At 44.1% G+C, this 18293-nt stretch overlaps 1 protein-coding gene and 1 long non-coding RNA gene across 4 annotated transcripts in view; one reads left to right on the top strand and one right to left on the bottom strand.

The window, feature by feature from the left end:
- The window catches only part of LOC118227280, a 144265-nt gene extending 133928 nt beyond the window's left edge, over window positions 1-10337 (bottom strand). The window contains exons 1-2 of one of the 3 annotated variants that reach the window (XR_004765230.1): window positions 10261-10337; window positions 8463-8507 (exon numbers count right to left, since the gene is read on the bottom strand). This is a non-coding gene — a long non-coding RNA (uncharacterized LOC118227280). The remainder of the gene's footprint in view (window positions 1-8462; window positions 8508-10260) is intronic. The other 2 variants (XR_004765229.1, XR_004765228.1) reach the window with 2 other exon arrangements.
- A 46-nt stretch (window positions 10338-10383) lies between these two features.
- Window positions 10384-15457, top strand: LOC118227277 (protein RIC-3-like). Its single transcript, XM_035417502.1, has 6 exons — window positions 10384-10626; window positions 12103-12320; window positions 12930-13008; window positions 13105-13198; window positions 14156-14310; window positions 14660-15457. Exons 1-6 carry the CDS (start codon window positions 10509-10511, stop codon window positions 15211-15213), a joined length of 1218 nt encoding a protein of 405 aa, XP_035273393.1. The 5' UTR covers window positions 10384-10508; the 3' UTR covers window positions 15214-15457.
- The last annotated feature ends 2836 nt before the right edge of the window (window positions 15458-18293 follow it).

The raw sequence follows: 18293 nt of genomic DNA, 5'->3' as shown, positions 1-18293 counted from the left end.
TAATAATGTCATTAATGCAGACGTATAAATGAAAAGGCTGGCTGCCATTATAGAAGGACATTTCAAACCCCTAATACATAATAGCTCTTTTCGGGATCTCTTCAACAGAACAAGTGGAGCCCGGAATAAGCCACGTAAGCTTTCAGCCCTGATAGTGCCACAGCGCGTAGACTGAGCCCGCTAACGAAAACCTGCTGTGCCTTTATCAGGGGGCCCAGGTGGCTCAGTCGGCAAAGAGCAGGCTGGGCCCTATAGCCTCTGTATCACAGGTAGGAGCCAGAGCTACGTCATCAACCGAGTTTGAAAAGAAGACCACAGCAGCTGCACTCCGTTGGCTCTTCCTGCATGGGGTAGGGAGGAACGAATTTGTTCAGAGTTTTACAGGTTACCATGCCACTGGCTTGCTGGCCCACACAGGCTAGCGGTTGTCATTAGCCAAAGGTACACCCGCCGCTTGCTCTCTCCTGCAGTGCTGTGCGGCCTGCTGCTTGTGAAAGTCACTGGCAGGTACATCAGAGGAGTGCTCCTGGTGCAGTGCCACAGTGCTCCTGCCACTTCTGCAGCTGGCACGGGGAAGCCGATGCCCTTTGAAGATTCAAAATTTGGGAGAGTGGGGGAGGTGAAAATTTGTTTTGAAAAACATGGGCCCAAAGGTGTTCCTCCAACGGTTAGCTGCAGTCCACAATGCAAAAAGCAACCAGCTGTTGATGTTCTGGTCCTCCCAAATTGGCAGGGGAGTCCACACATAGAACATGACTGCGATTGAAGGCAACTGGACAGTCAGGATTTTGGTGTGAAACTGAGAAAGAAGAAACAGTAGATGGTTTCCACCCCATTTTCCTCATCAGTCTGGGGTGCCAAACTGATTCAGAAAACAGAGCATAAAAGTCGCCAAGACTAAAAACACATAATGATAATAAGTATCATCAAGTTGCGTTTATTTTTGGGAATAAAGAACATTCGAATGCTGTAGACTATGGATACTCAAACCTGGACCTCAAATCCAAATTCAGCCCTGGTTTTCTTTGCCCCAGATAATTAACTGAACAATCAGTGCTACATGATTGGCCAGACTGTATTCACACCTGACTCCCAGGTAGGGTGGGTGGGTGTAAAACCAGCAGTTCTTGGACCTCAAGGGCCATGATTTCAGTAACAGGGCTGTAGACCAACAAGGTGTGTGATGCATCACATATACTTACACTTCCCATTTACTAACAAAATGCCCTTTCATTGTTTATTTTCAACAACAGTTCAGTGTCAACAACCTCAAATAATTTCCAAAGTATTTATCAGCCACACCTGTTTCTTGAGCAGCATAAAACGAGCCTAGTTTTCTGTCTCCAACCAGGGTTAAGAACAGATGCTCGAGTGTTTTTTCTGCTTTGCTTTAAGTAAAGACTATGGATTTTTCTACAGAGATAAATGCTTCCATGTTCATCCTAAATATGTCAGTTTATTGATACCGTTTGGTGTGCGCAGTATGATCATTTCAAACCATATCATATTTCTTGGTTGGTTGTAAAAATTCAATTTTCACTTTCTTTGATCTGTACAGAAAATATCGATAGCAGCTGTACAGGAGCTGAGGGGCCGGGTGGATTTGTTTTCACATTCCTGCTCGCACAGCTTAATAAGAGAACAACAAGGGCAACGCTGGCATGGGAGCAAACTCCCATTCTTCAGTAGGGGTGGAATGTGAAGGGTAGGAAGGGTGAGAAATTCTCTCACTGTTAAACTTGTTTTTTTCTTTCCCCGTCTATTGCGAGTTTGAGAAACACTTACTTAACCTGCGTGGCGACTTCAGTATCTATATATCTAAGAGATAGAGAAAAAGCTATGTATGTGCGATGTGATAAACAGAGAGATCACACATACAATACAATATTGATACACACTGAATTCAACCAACATTCACCTGTCCTAATCCTGGACTTATAATATAAATTGTGTTTTTGAAGGGAGGAAAGCCGAGATAAATTCAGAGTAAATGGCATTAGTCACGTTTAAATGTTTTCGATCAGGAAGTCGCACACCACGGCCTTGAGGCCAGTCTGGACGATTCACTTTTCCAGCCAGCTCAGCGATACTGCTGATATTAAATGATCATTTCCTCACTGCAAGAAGCTAGAGAAACTAGAGCTGAAGTTCACACATTTGGGTGGACGTGTGTGACCTTAGAGAGAATGTCAATAGAGCTGAAGAGACTTAATGTGGAAGCCATGAATATTAATAGAAACAAATGTGACTATTACTCACAGTTCTAATGGGGTAGTAAAGTCACACATAAACACATACTAGGAGGTGTAGATGGTCAGCTAGTTACAATATACTTTTTTTTCTCAAATTTTCTGGCTTGGTCATCTCTGGCTGCCGTTTCAACCTTTCAGCAATGCATTGTACTTTTCTATAACCCCAGGAGCAGAAAGTGCAAAAGAACCCCGTAATATTAGGGATCCACCACCATATTTCAAAGCAGCGTGACGTTCTTTTCCAACATAAGCATCTCTCTTATGGTGTTCAACAGCCCTTTGTCTTGTTTCTTCTGAGAAGCCTTTCCCCATGGCGCGGGATAACAGATCCGAGAGAACGTGGAAACGGCTGGTAACAAAGTTAAAACACAGCGCTCAAAGCAGGCACCTTATCCAGAGAGCTATTCCATCTCAGGTGCCCTTTCACTGACCCCGAGCCCAGGGACAGTGCCAGTCACTAAAGCCATGGACAAGCATGGGGGCACCCCACCCGCTGAGAGCAATTGGGATTTCAGGAGGCTAAACTCTTCTCAGGCGCAAATTCCAGCCTGGCCAGCAGAGTGGGGATTGTGGGCTCCCCAGTGCCACTCCATCAGGAAGTCAGCTCTGTCACTGCTGCCTTTACTACCCCCACCACCCCTTCATACCCTCTGCCGCCACTACAGTCCCCCCCCCCCCCCACTGGCCCAGAGGACCTCTTTCATTTACTGCAAATGCCGTCGTCAACAATTTTTGCGGTTGCATTCGACTCAACTCAACTCAACTCTCCCCGTGAAGGTGGTGCGGAGGGGATGTGGCGAGAGGGGCTAACTAAGTGAGGTACTTCGGACAATAAATGAGGGAAACGCCACTTGTGATACCTGATTTCACCCCATCCATCATCACTATTCTCAGAAATGAATCCCAGCGTTGGTTCGGGTTCCACTATCAGCTGCTCTTGTGAAAAAGCCTGCGTCAGGCGCCCAGAAGAGCGGACTCAGCACCGGACACACCTGGCTGCTGCGTGGGGTTTAAGGCCCACCCTCGGCCAACACGCGGGACGGAGAGGGGCCCGAACATCCCCTACTCCCAACCCCGCCCCTCCCTCCCTCACCCTCCGCCGTCACATGACATCTCCTCCTCCAGCCTCTTCCTGTCAGAAGCGCCCTGACCGCCTCATCGCCACGCCGCAGCTCCACTCCACCAGACTGAAGGACGACTCAATTACTTCCTCTCCCTGACATTTTGAAGGAGGGGATTTGCACACAAAACAAAAAAACACGGCATTTAAGTTGACGTGTGCGCTTCACAGTCTACACACCAACCGCCCATCCCCCCACCCAGGCACGAGAGAGGGAGGGATGGGTGTGTCCCACCATTTAAAATAAAGACCTCCAAAATAATTATGCCCCACGCGGACCGCGTTTTGGGCGGCTTCCGCCAAACAGCCACTGTCATTCGTATGCATTACCACCTCGAACAGCAGGAAGCTTACTGTCACCTTCAATACCCAAACCTCCAAACACGATTATGCTACAAATCCAAACCTGTTAAGACATGCTGTCAAGTAGACTGACATACCCTTTCAGCTTCTATCAAACACTCACGCCGCCTGACGCACGACTCACACTCCCTTTCCGCAGGAAAGAAATATAAATGCAAAGCAGAGGCAGTCACGTGACAGGCGGTCGGACCGAGCTACGCCGCGGCTTTAAGGGCTAAAAGACGCAATACTCTCCGCTGAGGACTTAATCTGAAAAAATGTACGTATTCTCCGATGTGTCAAGAAAAACTGAATTCTGCTGAGCTCCGTACAAAGTCAGTTGTGCTCTTAAGATTTAGCACTTTCGCCTTTGTGTCTAACACCGATGGCACCCTGCTCTGTCGGGCTTAGACGTGTGGTGCAAGAAGCTCGATGGTAGAAAGTGTGCCTCCTCAAATTTTTAAAGGAGCGTATTTCAGCCCAGAGCAAGTCATGCCTAGATGCTTACTACTTGGGCCCAGCGTCAATGCTGTGATGACTCATCTTTGATTTGGGATCTGCACACCTATGAGTGTAACAGACACTAAACCAGCCGATGCTTCACCAGGGCGGGTAGAGGGCCGTGCGAGGTGCACATTTAGGGTTACGAGGGGAACAGCTACAGCAGGTGTAGAATGGAATTTACCTCAATGACTATCGATTATTCATTCGTTAACATTAAAATGAATCAATCAAAGGAATTATTGTAAATTTGCATTCCTAGTCCCATTAGGCATCTTCATTGAGATGAACCTGCCCTGGTCTCTCACATCGCTATCCACCACCCACCTCAACACAATCCTGTGGTCCTCACAACTCTACCACACACCCCACCACCTCTCTGTATACACACCTGTGTTCCTAACACCTCCCCTGCTGTGAGTATACACACCTGTGTTACTGAGATCCACAAAGGGTTACAACACAAGCACAGGCTCGGAGAAACGCATCAGGACAACAAAACAGAAATGTGTTTACAAGAATGCAATGTGAATAAAACAATACAGCCGCATGTCCAATTCTCCCCCAAATCCCCCCGTCCCCTGCCCCCACACCCCCCACCCCCCCACCCCAACTCGCTCACACCCCCCAGGAGGTTAAAGGACCTTCCTTCATGTTCAAAGATTATCAGTTAATCCGAAATGTGCGGGATCATGAGACAAAAACAAAGGGGTGGGGGGAAAAATAAGAATACGCAGGGGCTTTTTTTTTTGGCACTTGCTCCCCTTTTTTTGGCTGGCGCGCTAATCTGCTGGAACACCACAAGTTTCTGCCTCTTTTATTGGACGTGTGTAAATGTTTTATAACCATTAAATAGGAGCTGAAATTTTCAATGGATAGCATGCTAAAGTATTAATTGTAAAGGCCATTATTTGGTGTCCGTGAGGCTGAATCAGCTTAGCCACTCCATTCCCCGATTTGCATACAAAATGCTTTATTTTGGCAATCAATGAAAGTGCTGCACTGTATGTGGGGCTTATCGCGCGCGTGCAGGAAATGGATTCCTCCGCCATCTCGTTAAATTCTGTTGATGCAGAACAATTTGAAACATGGCACAGGCTGCAATGACATTTAAAGATGCCTCCGCTTAATTATATTTTGCTAACATTTGGGGGCCTGTTTGTCCTTTGGGATGAAGCACTTTCCACTACAAAGTTAACTTGTTAGTAATTCAGAGAGAATCTCCAGCTTTTATGGAGCATTGTTATCATCTATTAGCGACGGAAATGGGGGTTCAAGGTACCCCAGCATAAACGCAGGGAGCATGTGGGTGTTTATCTGCACCTCCTTGTCTTATTTTAAAGCGAGCGCTCGGAGGGTAGACCCGATCAGGAGTGTTTTTTTGGAACACGTTTTGGCTTTGTCACTTCCCAATTTCAGCATTGCAATTTTCCTCACCATACAGGCTCAAATAGACCGTATTAAACTTTTGAACTCTCTCAGTCAAAGTGGTTCAATATAAAAAAATCTGAATACCTCTTCCTCCGCCCTCTCTTTCGGGGGGATTCTGCTATAGTATAGATGTTCACAATTAACTCTTTTTCACCTGAAGAACGGCTGGCTCGTAGGCCTCGATGGCATTCTATAAACCTCTCAAGATTTTCCATTTCATATTACAATGATTCAATGACACATAAAAACGCAATATTCACCTTCTTGTTCTGAAGGTTTTTGAATTGCATGCTCCTTTTGCCTACAAATCTGCCACGTGTCTCCCATACATACAAAACCGCATTTCGTTCATCTTCAGAAAAACCTCCAGCGTTTGATTTAATGTATTAGATATTCAAATAAGAAAATAAAAAATAACATGAAATGTTGTATAACACACTCCCATTAATTAACCTTTAATATTATCATTATCATTCTCATCTTGCAGACTCTGATATTAACATTGATTGATCGTTTATTTTCAGCTACTGTCCTAATGTGAACTGTATTCAGCCCTTATAGGAATAGTCATCAAACATAATTGAAAACTATAAAGCATTACTCTGTTTGTTTTGCATGTCATAAGTGATTAGTAATGTCTGCTTTAGTACATGAACTAAAATAAATTCTTATGTTTTATGCCTTACGTGTATTAATAATTCATTTGTGGTAAATTTAAGGGAATTTATTATAAAGTACAACCACAAGAGGTTTTGTTGGGCCTTCCATTTCAACACAAACATTTTTGGCACAGGGCTAATTTTTTATCTTTTATACTGTGTTGACTGCATTACAGACCAAATACAGACAAGACACATTGAAAGGAGACAAGCAGTCCAGTTCAGCAGAATGGTGCTTCCACACACGAGAACAGACCATAATGCTATAACCTATGGCCTGCTGAGCACATGCCTACACACCACACAGCACAGGTCTGAATGCCTCTGCTAATATTTGTGAATTAGACTGCATGCCACACAGTACAGTGAGAACAAGCCTGAATGCTGTGTGTGTCAGTAAGAATAGGCCCGAACACCATACCACACCATACAACTAGTGAAGTCGCTGTGCGACCCAGCAGGCCTTTTTTAAATGGAGCCTGGCTGAATTTTCACTACGTTCCGACGTCAGCGCCCGAAGCTCTGCCGAGGGTCTGACTGCCGTCCGCACGGTCATCCTAATCATCCATCACATCTGCCGCTCGCGGTCTGCAGCGACACACTCCGCCATTGTCCAATCAGGCTCAAACACAGAGCCATCACCGCGGCTCGGCGGCGGCGGCCCCGCAACGTCCAAAGGGTTCCATTACCGGTCTAATATTTCATCGGAGTGTCTCTGTTAACCACTCTGAGTGGCGGTTGGCGGAGACACACTGACATTTTAATTGACTGCAAGTATTCGGGAGAGTAGGCTAATTGCAACTGCAGCTCGGAGCAAAACTCAGCCTCCCAGGTATTTTATGGCCGGTGGATTATTCAAAAAGCCTCGCGGCTACTGTACTTTTATTTTTCCACCCCCCCCCCCCCCCCAAAGCTAATAAATACACGGTTTGCTCTGACAACGACGGCGCAGCCACTCGAGGGCTGGCCTGCATCGCGGCGCCTCTTCTGACCCATTAATCCACCCGGTTCGCCATTCGCGGCCGTCCTCCTCGCGCGCTGAATACAAAGGCCCGGGATTGGTCACAGCGTGTCCTTCACCGCACTCTCCAGCGGCTTCGTCCACATCGATATCAAATAAAAATTAAACCTATTGAATACATAGAGGTGCATTGATCTAATATTTCATCTCGGCTGGGGCAGAAAAAAGCCCTTGTTTCTACACTCCACTTGCAATTTGGAAATAAATTGACTGATTTAGACAGGCAGGGAAAGAGAGAGAGAGGAGGGAGAAGAGAAGCAGAGGGAGGGAGGGGGGGAAAACTTGATGTAAACCTGGTTCGCTACAACCCGGTAAGGTGACATTGCACAACAAATCACTTGCATGAATATAGAGAAAGAAAACGATTTCTATTTCTGAAAGCAATTTTGTTTGGTGAAGGTGCGCTGATTGCCATGTGTGTGAATCTATCGCTCAAAACATACAGGAGCGTGAACGTTTCATAAGAGTCAATGCCATATTTTTGCTGTTGGCATAACAATCAGTGGGCCCAGACATAGGCTTTTATACAATAATAATAGAAAGACATTTCTCCAAGCATAGCCTATTTATATTGAAAACCAATGGAAGTAGTCTCATTCTGTTATGCTTGGCACATTGCTGTTGGGGTTCAGACATTGTCGGAATTGTGCTGCAGCAGGTCTATAGTAATTTAATTGGGCCTAATGAAGAATAATTAAGTCATTAAGACTGGGTAAGAGAGAATCACCACTAAACAGACTGAGACACAGTTGCTGTGGCATGAATATGTTGCAGCTACCAGTCAATTCTGACCATGTGCATATGTGTATTGTATGGCTATATCATGTAAGCATTCATACAACAAATGACCCAGACATTCTCCACAAAAACTCAGAACAGACTTTTTTTACTCTACTAATTTAAATATTTCATTGCTGTAAAGCAATTCTTATAGCAAGTAAATAGTATGCCTCCATCTGCGTCAGTGGCCATACATGCAGTCCAATTCCATAGAAAATACTTCCTTCCTGGTCCCTACTCAACCTGTGGAAAGTGAGGACATAAGTATATTTTTACCTCACTGACCATTGCAGCTTTTTAAAATTTACTGTAATAGCAGTGACCTTATGTTTCCATGGGAATGATGAAATACTTACCGCAACAGCATGTGTGAAAGTTCAGGATACCAAACATAGGCCTCGCTTCACCAAAGAAGAAAAACAACAAAAATATGGATGGAAACAATGGGAAGAAAGGCGTTTATCAAATTTTGTTTCTCATTGTAAGCAGCAACTCACAATGAGAAGCATGAAAGGACAGAGTCAGAAGCAATGAGAAGCTCAACTCCCACACAATTATACACGCAAAGGCGCTTGCTCTTCGACGCCAGTTTGTGCTGCCAGGAAATAACAACATATCACTATCTGCAATAGTAAACATCTGCACAGCTGGTACAATCTGCACTAAAATCACACTCTGGCTGGCACTGATAATTGAATCATGAGCCGTCCTCTGAGTGAGAGTACACAGTTGTGTGTTTGTTCCCCGGGATTAAAAGATTATATTAGGGATATGGCCGATAATGTACAGTTATATGCCAGTTCTTTTGTATTTCTTTCCACAGGCTCATTTGTTTTTTATGTACACAAAATATTTAGAAAACATTCTATGTTCTGAGTTGATCAAGGCCCTTGAAGAACAATTTCATAAATGCGTGTCAATGTTTTGGAATCATGAATCAGTTTCACAAAAGTGATGTGGGTTAATATGGTTTTTATATCATTTAAATCGAAAAACTGTGGATTTTATTAATTCGCTTAAAACCACATTTTAACAGTATTCCAGTTCAGTTCTGGGCCAAAGACAAACTGCTGAGAGAGGATGGAAGTAGACAATACTCTTTCATGCAATGCTGTAGGTAATGTAGGCCTATCTATAGCCTAGTATTTTCTGTTGGTGTGTTCTCCTACATATTGAGCTGCCTAATTGTAAATAAATAAATAAAATGAAATAGAGGACTAAATCTTAAACTTTGAACTACTACAAATAATATCTATAGGGATTTGGGAAATCGACTTTGATAATCAACCTGAATTCAAACTAGATTAGAACACATCATCTAATCAAAATGTTGTTAATTAAATTACTTAACAAAAAAAAGAAACAGAATTACATTTTGTTTTACTTTCTTGTTGCTTTGCAACGTATAGACAGCCGGGTGTGGTATCCATTTTACTAAAATTATAGCCTGCTGCATTACTGCAGTTAGCCATTCTCTGTTCACAATAGAGCGTCGACCTCAAAGTTAGCACTACAATAATAGTCTAGAGCTTAACTGGTGTGAACAAGATGACCTTGTATTTCATTTTTGCCCTTAAACAAAACAGACAAACAAAAAAAGAGTACATTTTATAACTTATAATAACATTATCTGCTCTTGGTGACAGAGAGCTAAATTTCTGAAATAAAATGTGACATTTTTGTAAAACCTGCCGTAGAGACAACCGCTTGACTCAATGCTTGCACTGCCACCTGCCTGCGGAATTGAGCATAACATAGTCTCGACAATGGTGGTCAGGGTCCCCAACGCCTGAGTAATTATTAAAATACTGATACGGGGGGGAAATGTCTTTGGTTCAAGCAATAGCTTGCTCACATTGTGTGCATAGATGACGGCATACATGACGCCACCTTTAACGCAGTTCTAAATAACGTTTGGTGTTACTATTGTTTAAAACACAAAAGACCGCCTACAAGTTTGCTTCCAACATTGCACGAGGACCTGCACAGCTAGCTTCACTAAACTCGAAATAAATACAGCGCAATATAGTGTTTCTGTTCACTTGTTTTGGACATCGGATTCAAACTACTGTACGATTGTTTGCAATAAGTAGTTAGCTAACTTAACTAGATTAGCAATATTACACCGTGACTTTAAAATCAGACTAATATTACCGTATGTGACGGCGGTGGGAAACCATCAAGTTGGTTTCTTACGACGTTCAGTCTCGGAGATGCACGTTAAACAGAACATAGATATAAAAATGTTAGATTGCAATATTCACTTCCGTTTCCGGGGAAAGCAGGGATTGGAAGTGGAAGTGGATGGAAGGCGGTGCGTCGTTGTTTTCCAGTTCATAAATTTTGTGTATTTTATCACAGTTCCTTTATTATACCTTTGTAGCAGTCATCCTGGTAGGAAAATGTCGATGTCTACATTTCAGAAGGTTACGCTTGTGTCATGTCTCGTCCTCTGTGCCTCTCTGCTCCTCCCAAAAATGCTGTTATCCAGAGGAAAGAAGGAAGTAGGGCAGCCAGAGGGTAAGGCTTCAGAATAACCCTGTCACCCGTGTCGATTCGCCGATGCAAATGACGATGGTGCAATTATTTTCCTGTAAAAATTATTTTAAGGTTTACATTACTGCTGTCAGGTATTATATGGCAAATTAATATTAAGGCAGCTAGCCGGCTAACAGTTGGCTGCAGTTTGTTTATATAGTTAACGGTTGTTTATTTTTCATGATTGTATTCATACACTCGGAATAGAGAAACTTGACCCTTTTTCAGTGACTGAACATTAAACTGTTTACATAATTATCCAGCCAGTGAACATGTAAGAATAACGTTAGGCTTCTTGCTACTACAGCTTGCCAGCTTTAGCATAGAAGCAACACTCCCCTACTGCCGAGGTAGTTGTGAAGATGTAGTGTTTAATTTATGTATTTGTCGTCTATCAATGTTGTCATGCATTCTTTTAATCATTGCTGCCATCCCCGTGTGAGTTCCTTGTCTTATTTGTACCCTGGCGTTTGTGTGTAAGTTGTCTGTTGTTTTAAATAAAGCCCTTTTTATTTTAAAGTGATCTTTTATGTTTTCTGTTGCTTGTTATTTTTTTCCCTTCACCCTGTGGCACCTCACCCATTATTACCATGACCCGCCCCCCACCCCGCTCCATCTTACCCATTTAGCACCCACAGTAAGATCAAAGTAGCTCCAGATTGGTTTTTTTTTTTTTGACAGAAAGATTTTACACACAATGCAAAAGGATTTGAAATAAGTGAAAGTTGCCAACATTCCCACCTGGAATACAAACTGATTCTATTTTTGTTTACAGCGCCATCGTGGGATCATCCTATAAGACACAGAAAAAAGATTTTTTTAAATAGTTAATACAGGACATTGAATCCAAAGTGATTATTTAGAATATGTTCCTTTGTCTCAGCAAGTTTTCAATTACAGGAAAGTGCATTAGTTTCAGCTCCTTGGGTGTATTTTTTCAAAATAAAAATTAACGGTAGGGCAGGAGAGTGGTCAGGAGTGCGGAAAAGGCCACATGGGTGAAGACGAAACAGAGTGCAGGAGGCCGTGGAGACGGGGCGGGAGAGGGAATCCCGTGGTCCAGATGGGGCCGTGGGTTTGGCTTCCTCACAGTCCGTGTCTGTAAGGGTGGATCGCGCAGGTTGGTGCGTGAAAAGTGGCTCAGAGTCCCCCCTGGCAGAGGGCTTATTAAAGGGCTCTGATGCAATCCTAATGGCAGCCTGCTCCAGTGATTGCGTAATCACAGCGATCAGACCGGCGCTGTCCGTGCTGAGCAGCTCTGCACAGGGGCTGCTGTCCATGGTGCTGGAGGTGCTGTGGATCAGGAGAGGTGGCAGGAGAGACAGGCAAAACAGTGGGGAGGCATGGGGCCGACACTCCTTGCGTCACAATACAAATTTCAATTTAAGAGAGGTTAACTAATGGTACCTACGCACTGCCTCTTTACAGGATGCTGACTGTGACTCTTTCCATTGACAGTTGGGCAGGGGCGGTTTCCTCCCATGATGCACCGGCAGCAGATGCCTGACGGCCAGTGGGGGGCGGGGTCTCCCTACTCCAGGGCTCACAGCGCCGAGGCCGTTGCCAAGGGCAAGGGCGGAGGGGTCGGAGGAGGGGGCAAATCCAACCTCATGGGGCAGATCATTCCCATCTACGGCTTTGGGATCCTGCTCTACATTCTCTACATCCTATTTAAGGTGAGCGCCTCATGCACGGAAGTATGCTGGCTCTACCCGGCAAGCCTGAACACTCAGCCACAGGAGAGGTTTGTGGGAGGAAGGGGAAGGTGTGGCTGTAGTCAGACTTCCCCAGCTTCTTAAACATTATGTCATGACGAACAGAAATACAGTAAAAACTATAACCATGCATTCACACAGTAAAAAGTATTTCTGCATAGCTGACATACACATACATGATCCGTTACACAGAAGAAAATTTCCATGCCCTGTTAATAATTCCCAATTTCCCATATATCTGTGTTAACATTTTGTATTGCATTACTCAGTTTTTTTGTCGAAAACATTAGGTAGAGCTTGAATAACCACATAATTCACAGTCACTTATCGTGCACAGTTGATTAGTTTCAATGCAAATGTTCATATTTTGATGTGCGTTGTAATGAGTTTGGCTGAAGTGTGCTGAATATTTTAAATGGGGGATATTTTTACAGTGCCAGGCTAGGGTTTGATGCTGCCTAATCAGAACTGGTTTGCAAGGATAATTACGCTTTTACAGTTCAGAAAAGGTCTAAATGGTTTCAGGCTGAGCTTTCATGGATGATCTTTCCGATTCAAATTCTTTTGCAGATCACATCCAAGGGTAAAATTACAAAGCCTGAGACCAGATTCCCTGCCCTGAAATCCGAAAACATGAAGAGAAAAATAAGTAAGTCATGAGAAATGCAGTCAAGACTCAGTTATCCCTATATGTTTTTTCCCGGGCCTAAGAATTCATAACTGCAGCCCCGTATGTCACCTGCAGCGGATTACGAGCTGGCACAACTGCAAGAGAAACTGCGGGAGACAGAGGAGGTGATGGAGAGGATCGTGTCTAAAGCAGGCCACAGTCCCAACAGGTGAGCGGCCCCAGTTCAGTCCCCGTTCTCTTTTACCGAAAGCAGGGAACCAGGCACTTAAAGACCCCACACAAGTGTGCGCAGAGCTGGAAAACTTACAACTGTGGAATTTCAGTAATATTCACATCTTTTTCTTTTTCTCAATATATTTAACATTTTGGTGTTGACATTGTTGGAAGGACACGTTCTAAAAGTAAAGTTTGTTTTGATTTAATAATTTACTATTGTCTTGTGTTAAAAGAGTGGTTGTGGCCATCATTCATGGGTTCCCAGAAGGTGACTATGGATTTATGATACCTTACAAAGAACTAAATACTAAAAATCCTCATACACTTAAACAGGCTATGGCACAGAATACTGCATGTACGGAACAGAAACTGACACCCGCACTGATTGAAGAATTAATGCTTTTAATAACTTTTCTGAACTTTGTCATTGTTCATTCTTTGTTTAAAGCCTTTTATAACCTGAATCATTAATCAAACTAACCATTTCATATTATTTACTGCTTCATCACTGACTAACATTATTTTATATACTGCCATGTGGGGTTCCATGTTTATATTACATCTGTTATGTACAGTGGAGTATACCAAAATCATTCACTTAGCTCCAACTAATGTGTTATCCTCATTGTACATTTGTTGCACTGCTGTGTAATGGTAAGGTAAATTTAGTGAATAAAAGATTCTGTGTATTAAAGGAAAAAAGTGAATGTATTGAGCTCCAGGTTGTGTGGGGTGTGGTTGGGTGTGCAGAGTCACACAGGGCTGATTGAAGCAGTGTATGAAACAGTTTTCTCTCTCCCACCTGCCCTCATCACCTGATTCTCGTTTCTTCAACTCACCCTTCCCTGCCCCACCTTGCCCCACCCTGTTCTGCCTTACCCTGCCCTGTCTGACCCTGCTCCACCCTTCCCTGCCCTGCCCCGCCCCGCCCCGCCCGACCTGGGCCCAGGATGAAGAACGTGTCGGTGGAGCACGAGGAGAAGCTGCTGCGGCAGCTGAAGGAGATCACGCGCGTGATGCAGGAGGGGAAGCTGATCGAGGGGATGGACGGGGTCTCCCCCGAAATGGAGGCCGAGGAGGCGTCCTACACCGAAGACTGGGAAGGTACCCCCAAGCGCCCTGTCACCCCATAGATAAATCACTCACCGCAGCCCAGGCTACAAGATAAGACACAGGGCACTCACAGGAGAGACTTTATCAGTTTATCATTTCATTGTGTCCCTTTTTTGTCATTTTATTAAGGATTACTGTTTACAGTGTCATTTCTTATAGTTATGCTGCAGTTAGTTTTAGTGCTCCCTTACCATAAAGGGCATCTACGGTCATTCTCTGATTCTGAAGCAGCATTGGGTCTTTGTGTGCAGAGAGCAGGGTGGAGACCAGGCCAGATTCAGACCCTGTCATAAGCTGTAAGAACTTGTTCCCTGAAGCACTCTCCACCATGTCTCTGCAGGGTACCCAGAGGAAACATACCCTCAGTACGAGGAGCCCTGCTGCAGGCAGAACTACGACACCGTCATCCTGGAGGACCCCAAAACTGACCTCCCCACCCCAGAGGAGCTGGCCGAGAGAATGGAGGAGGAGCCGGAGGGGGCAGAGATAGAGCTGGAGGAGGCGGAGCCGGAGCCAGAGCCAGAGCACCTGCCCCAGGACAGCGAGGGAGAGAGGGTGAGGCACAGGGGAGGGAAGCAGATCAGCTTCAGGGAGCAGAGAGACGTGTATCACTACCCCGAGGAGGGAGCCAGTGACGACTATGACAATGAGGTGGCAGGGGACCAGATGGAGGAAGAGGAGGAAGAGGACCCCGTGGTGCTGGCAGAGAGACTAAGCTTCAGCTGCCAGGTATCCAGCCAGTCACCCGAGCTGGAGGACGCGGAGGCAGAGGAAGAGGAGGAGCTCTTCCTTTCGGACGAGTCCCAGGAGAGAGACAGGGGGGGCGAGTCTGACCTCCTCGCGGAGCTGGGGCTCGCTGCACTCAGGAAACGCGGCAGGAAGGAGGCGGAGTGAAAACCCTGCTGAGACAGAACCGCGCGTTTCTCTCACCGCTCCACAAAAACACCCACCTTAGGCCTCCTCCACCTTCTCCCTGTAACATTAGCACCCCAGCCCAGACTGTCTGATCACCCAGAGTCTCAATATCTGCCTGTTTGTGCATGCTGACATTAGGTTGAAAAGTTTGGCTTCCTGGTCACATGTGACATCCAGCCACACCCTAAGAGTTTCTCTTCCCATGCTCAGGTGACAGTGGCACAGTGACAGGTGACAGCATGCAGGCCCAGCAGAGGGAGGTGTATGCAGTACCTAGCCTCTCCTTTGGGAGCAGTGTTTAACCTGTTGTTTCTCCCCAGTCACTGCTTGTGTAGTGCTGGGCTCCCCAACCTTGGTCCTAGAGGGCTGAAAGGTCTGCTAGTTTTTCTTTACATCTTTACATCAACGACCAGATGTGAACTCTCCTGATGGCTTCAGTCAATTATGAGAGACAAGTTAAAGGCATACTATGCAGGATTTCAGGATTTTTTGCCTTGCTGTGGTCCTGTGTTTACAATGAAAGATGTTTCCTTCATCCTCAACCCTGTCCATTCACTTCCATTTTTATATATTAAATCCGCTTTTATTCCTTTTTTATTTTTATATCTCCGGTTTTCGATAGCTGTCACCATCGAGGAAAAGCAATTCCAAGATTGACTCTGGTTTGTGAACAAGCCTTGTCACCTTGTCGTTTTGCTTTGCTGTACTTGTGCTTCTCTCACCATTGCAGTAACTAGCTAGCTCTTTGCTGAAACATGATCCCACCCCACAGGCTCTATAGCCACACCCACCCCTCCACACAGCAGAGCATCACGCCTAGAAACATCCCAAGCACATCTGTAGAAGAATAACTATAGGCAGAAAGGCACAGATTTGGCAAGTGTGCTGAAAGAGATTGCCCGTGCATCATACATATGACTGGTTATTTCATAATATTTTCCAGGTAAAAATCCTGCATAGCATCCCTTTAACTATATAAACATCCGATTTAAGTGAACAGTTTAGTATTGTGCAACAGTGAAATCTAGCAGACTGTTTGGCTCTCCATTACTAGGGATTGGACACTTCTGCTCCAGACTGGACACTGCATCACTGTATGCTAGCTTTTAATGTAACACTTCCTTAGCTTTGTGCAAGAACTTTAGAAAGCACTGTAATTCCAATAAACATATCAGTCATCTATTTATTTAAGTATGTAAGATCACACAAATCAAAAATATTGTGTAGGGATGGGATTTTTATTTTTTAAATAAAAATAGTTATCCATTTGGTTGACTCGATTGTTTTGTGTGTGTGTGTGTGTGTGTGTGTGTGCTTTGCAGAATGAGTAAACATCAGCATCAGAGTGATCAGGACCATTCTGTGAGATGACACAATAGTAAGTTTGAGAGTAGTGGTAGCTCATCAGAATAAAGATTTATTCTTTATGCTTACAGCACTGTAAATGTAAACAAACACTTTTAATGTATAACAACATTCACATTCAACATTACAATATAGCGGTACTACTATTACATATAGAAAATGAATGGGGCCAAGTTTTTATTCCTGGATTCAGTGTAACAAATATGAAAAGCACAGTTTTATTTTAAAAGGATTTTATGCATTTTCATTTCAGTAGTTTATATGAAACCAATTGTCCATTCATATCAAAGACAGCTGAACACTACTGAACAAGACAGTAGGGGTAAAGCAGAATTCGCTGAATTAAAGCATTTAGAAATACTCCACTTTCTTTGTGGATTGTTCTTTGCCATTTTTTATGCCAACCTTTTAATAGACTTTGTGACAGGACCTTTTGCTTTTATGAAAGTATTTAGAGTTCATTTTAAAAATTGGAAATAAATTCTGAAATGTAAGTAACATACGGTGTTCAGGCAATTTGAAGCATCTGTTATTTCCGTTTGCTGAAATACCAGACTCAAAAAAGATTCCACTCAAATGGTGGCAGCAACTGAACTAGGCATGTGATACTGTATGTCAATAGCTTTGTTTCCATTAGCGTGAATTTCTACAAATTTGGAACATTGAATCCCAATTCCGTGCAACATTCATGTCAGCCTTACAAAAAAAAAAGAGGAATAGGAATAAAAAGAAGTTTGGAAATTCCCATCACAGCTTGTTCATGCACAAGTAAGGAGAAAATAGTCTGCGGGACCTCAATGGAAAGTCGGATACTGATTATTCACAAGGGCAGGATGCCTGGGTGCTGGTGTGCTGGTGTAAGAGTGATTCCGTCTAGTCCTGCCCTGCTCCAGCTGGTCACTTATGAGAGGCAGGGTGGGGTTAGGGTTAGGGTTAGGGTTAGGGGCTATGGAGGAGAGAAGTAAGGCCCATCTTTGAGCCACCGTTCACCTTTGCCCCCTCCCATTCAAACTTCCATGCAATTATGCCTACAGCGTGTGGTGTGCAGCGGGTAAGGGGAGCAGTGGGAGGCAGTGGCTGCAGTAGCACTAGTGAGCAAAGGTACCCTACTCGACCTGCATTTGTTCAGTACTGTAAATACTCAAGTTTAAAATAGCGAAAACAAAAATGTCCGTAAAAGTTGCTCTGGGTAAAATAATAAAAAATAATGATTTTTAAAAAAATTTGTAAATATTCCTAATACACACCTCGACCAATACTGAAATACAGAAGTGAAAATGTAATCCACAGTTGAGGTGGTAATTACAGCAGAGTGTGGAAGACATTGGCTTACTGCAGAGAGAGGGCCAATTGTTACCACCCTGAGAGCAATTCAATCCTCTGAAGGTTGTGAATGTGCTCTAAATCTATAGAGCCGGAATGTTTGATAAAACCAAGGTTTAGAAAGAGGAGACAGCTAGGCTATCCCTCCTTCATGTTCTTCTGTTACCCTCTGCTAGTTCTCAAAGTGTCCCTTCGCTTGTTCCTCTCAGTTTACTTCAACCATTCATAGAATAGACTCGAATAGAGCACAGTTATTTTTCCCAGGAGGAACATCATGTAAGAAAGGTTTGGCTGAGACTCCCCTAGAGCAGGGGTCTCAAACTCCAGACCAGGAGGACTGCAGACTCTGCTGGTTTCTGTCATTTTCTTTC

The sequence above is a fragment of the Anguilla anguilla genome, chromosome 5, assembly GCF_013347855.1.
Source record: "Anguilla anguilla isolate fAngAng1 chromosome 5, fAngAng1.pri, whole genome shotgun sequence".
Classification (NCBI taxonomy): domain Eukaryota; kingdom Metazoa; phylum Chordata; class Actinopteri; order Anguilliformes; family Anguillidae; genus Anguilla; species Anguilla anguilla.
This window is presented reverse-complemented; position numbering and strand designations above follow the sequence as displayed.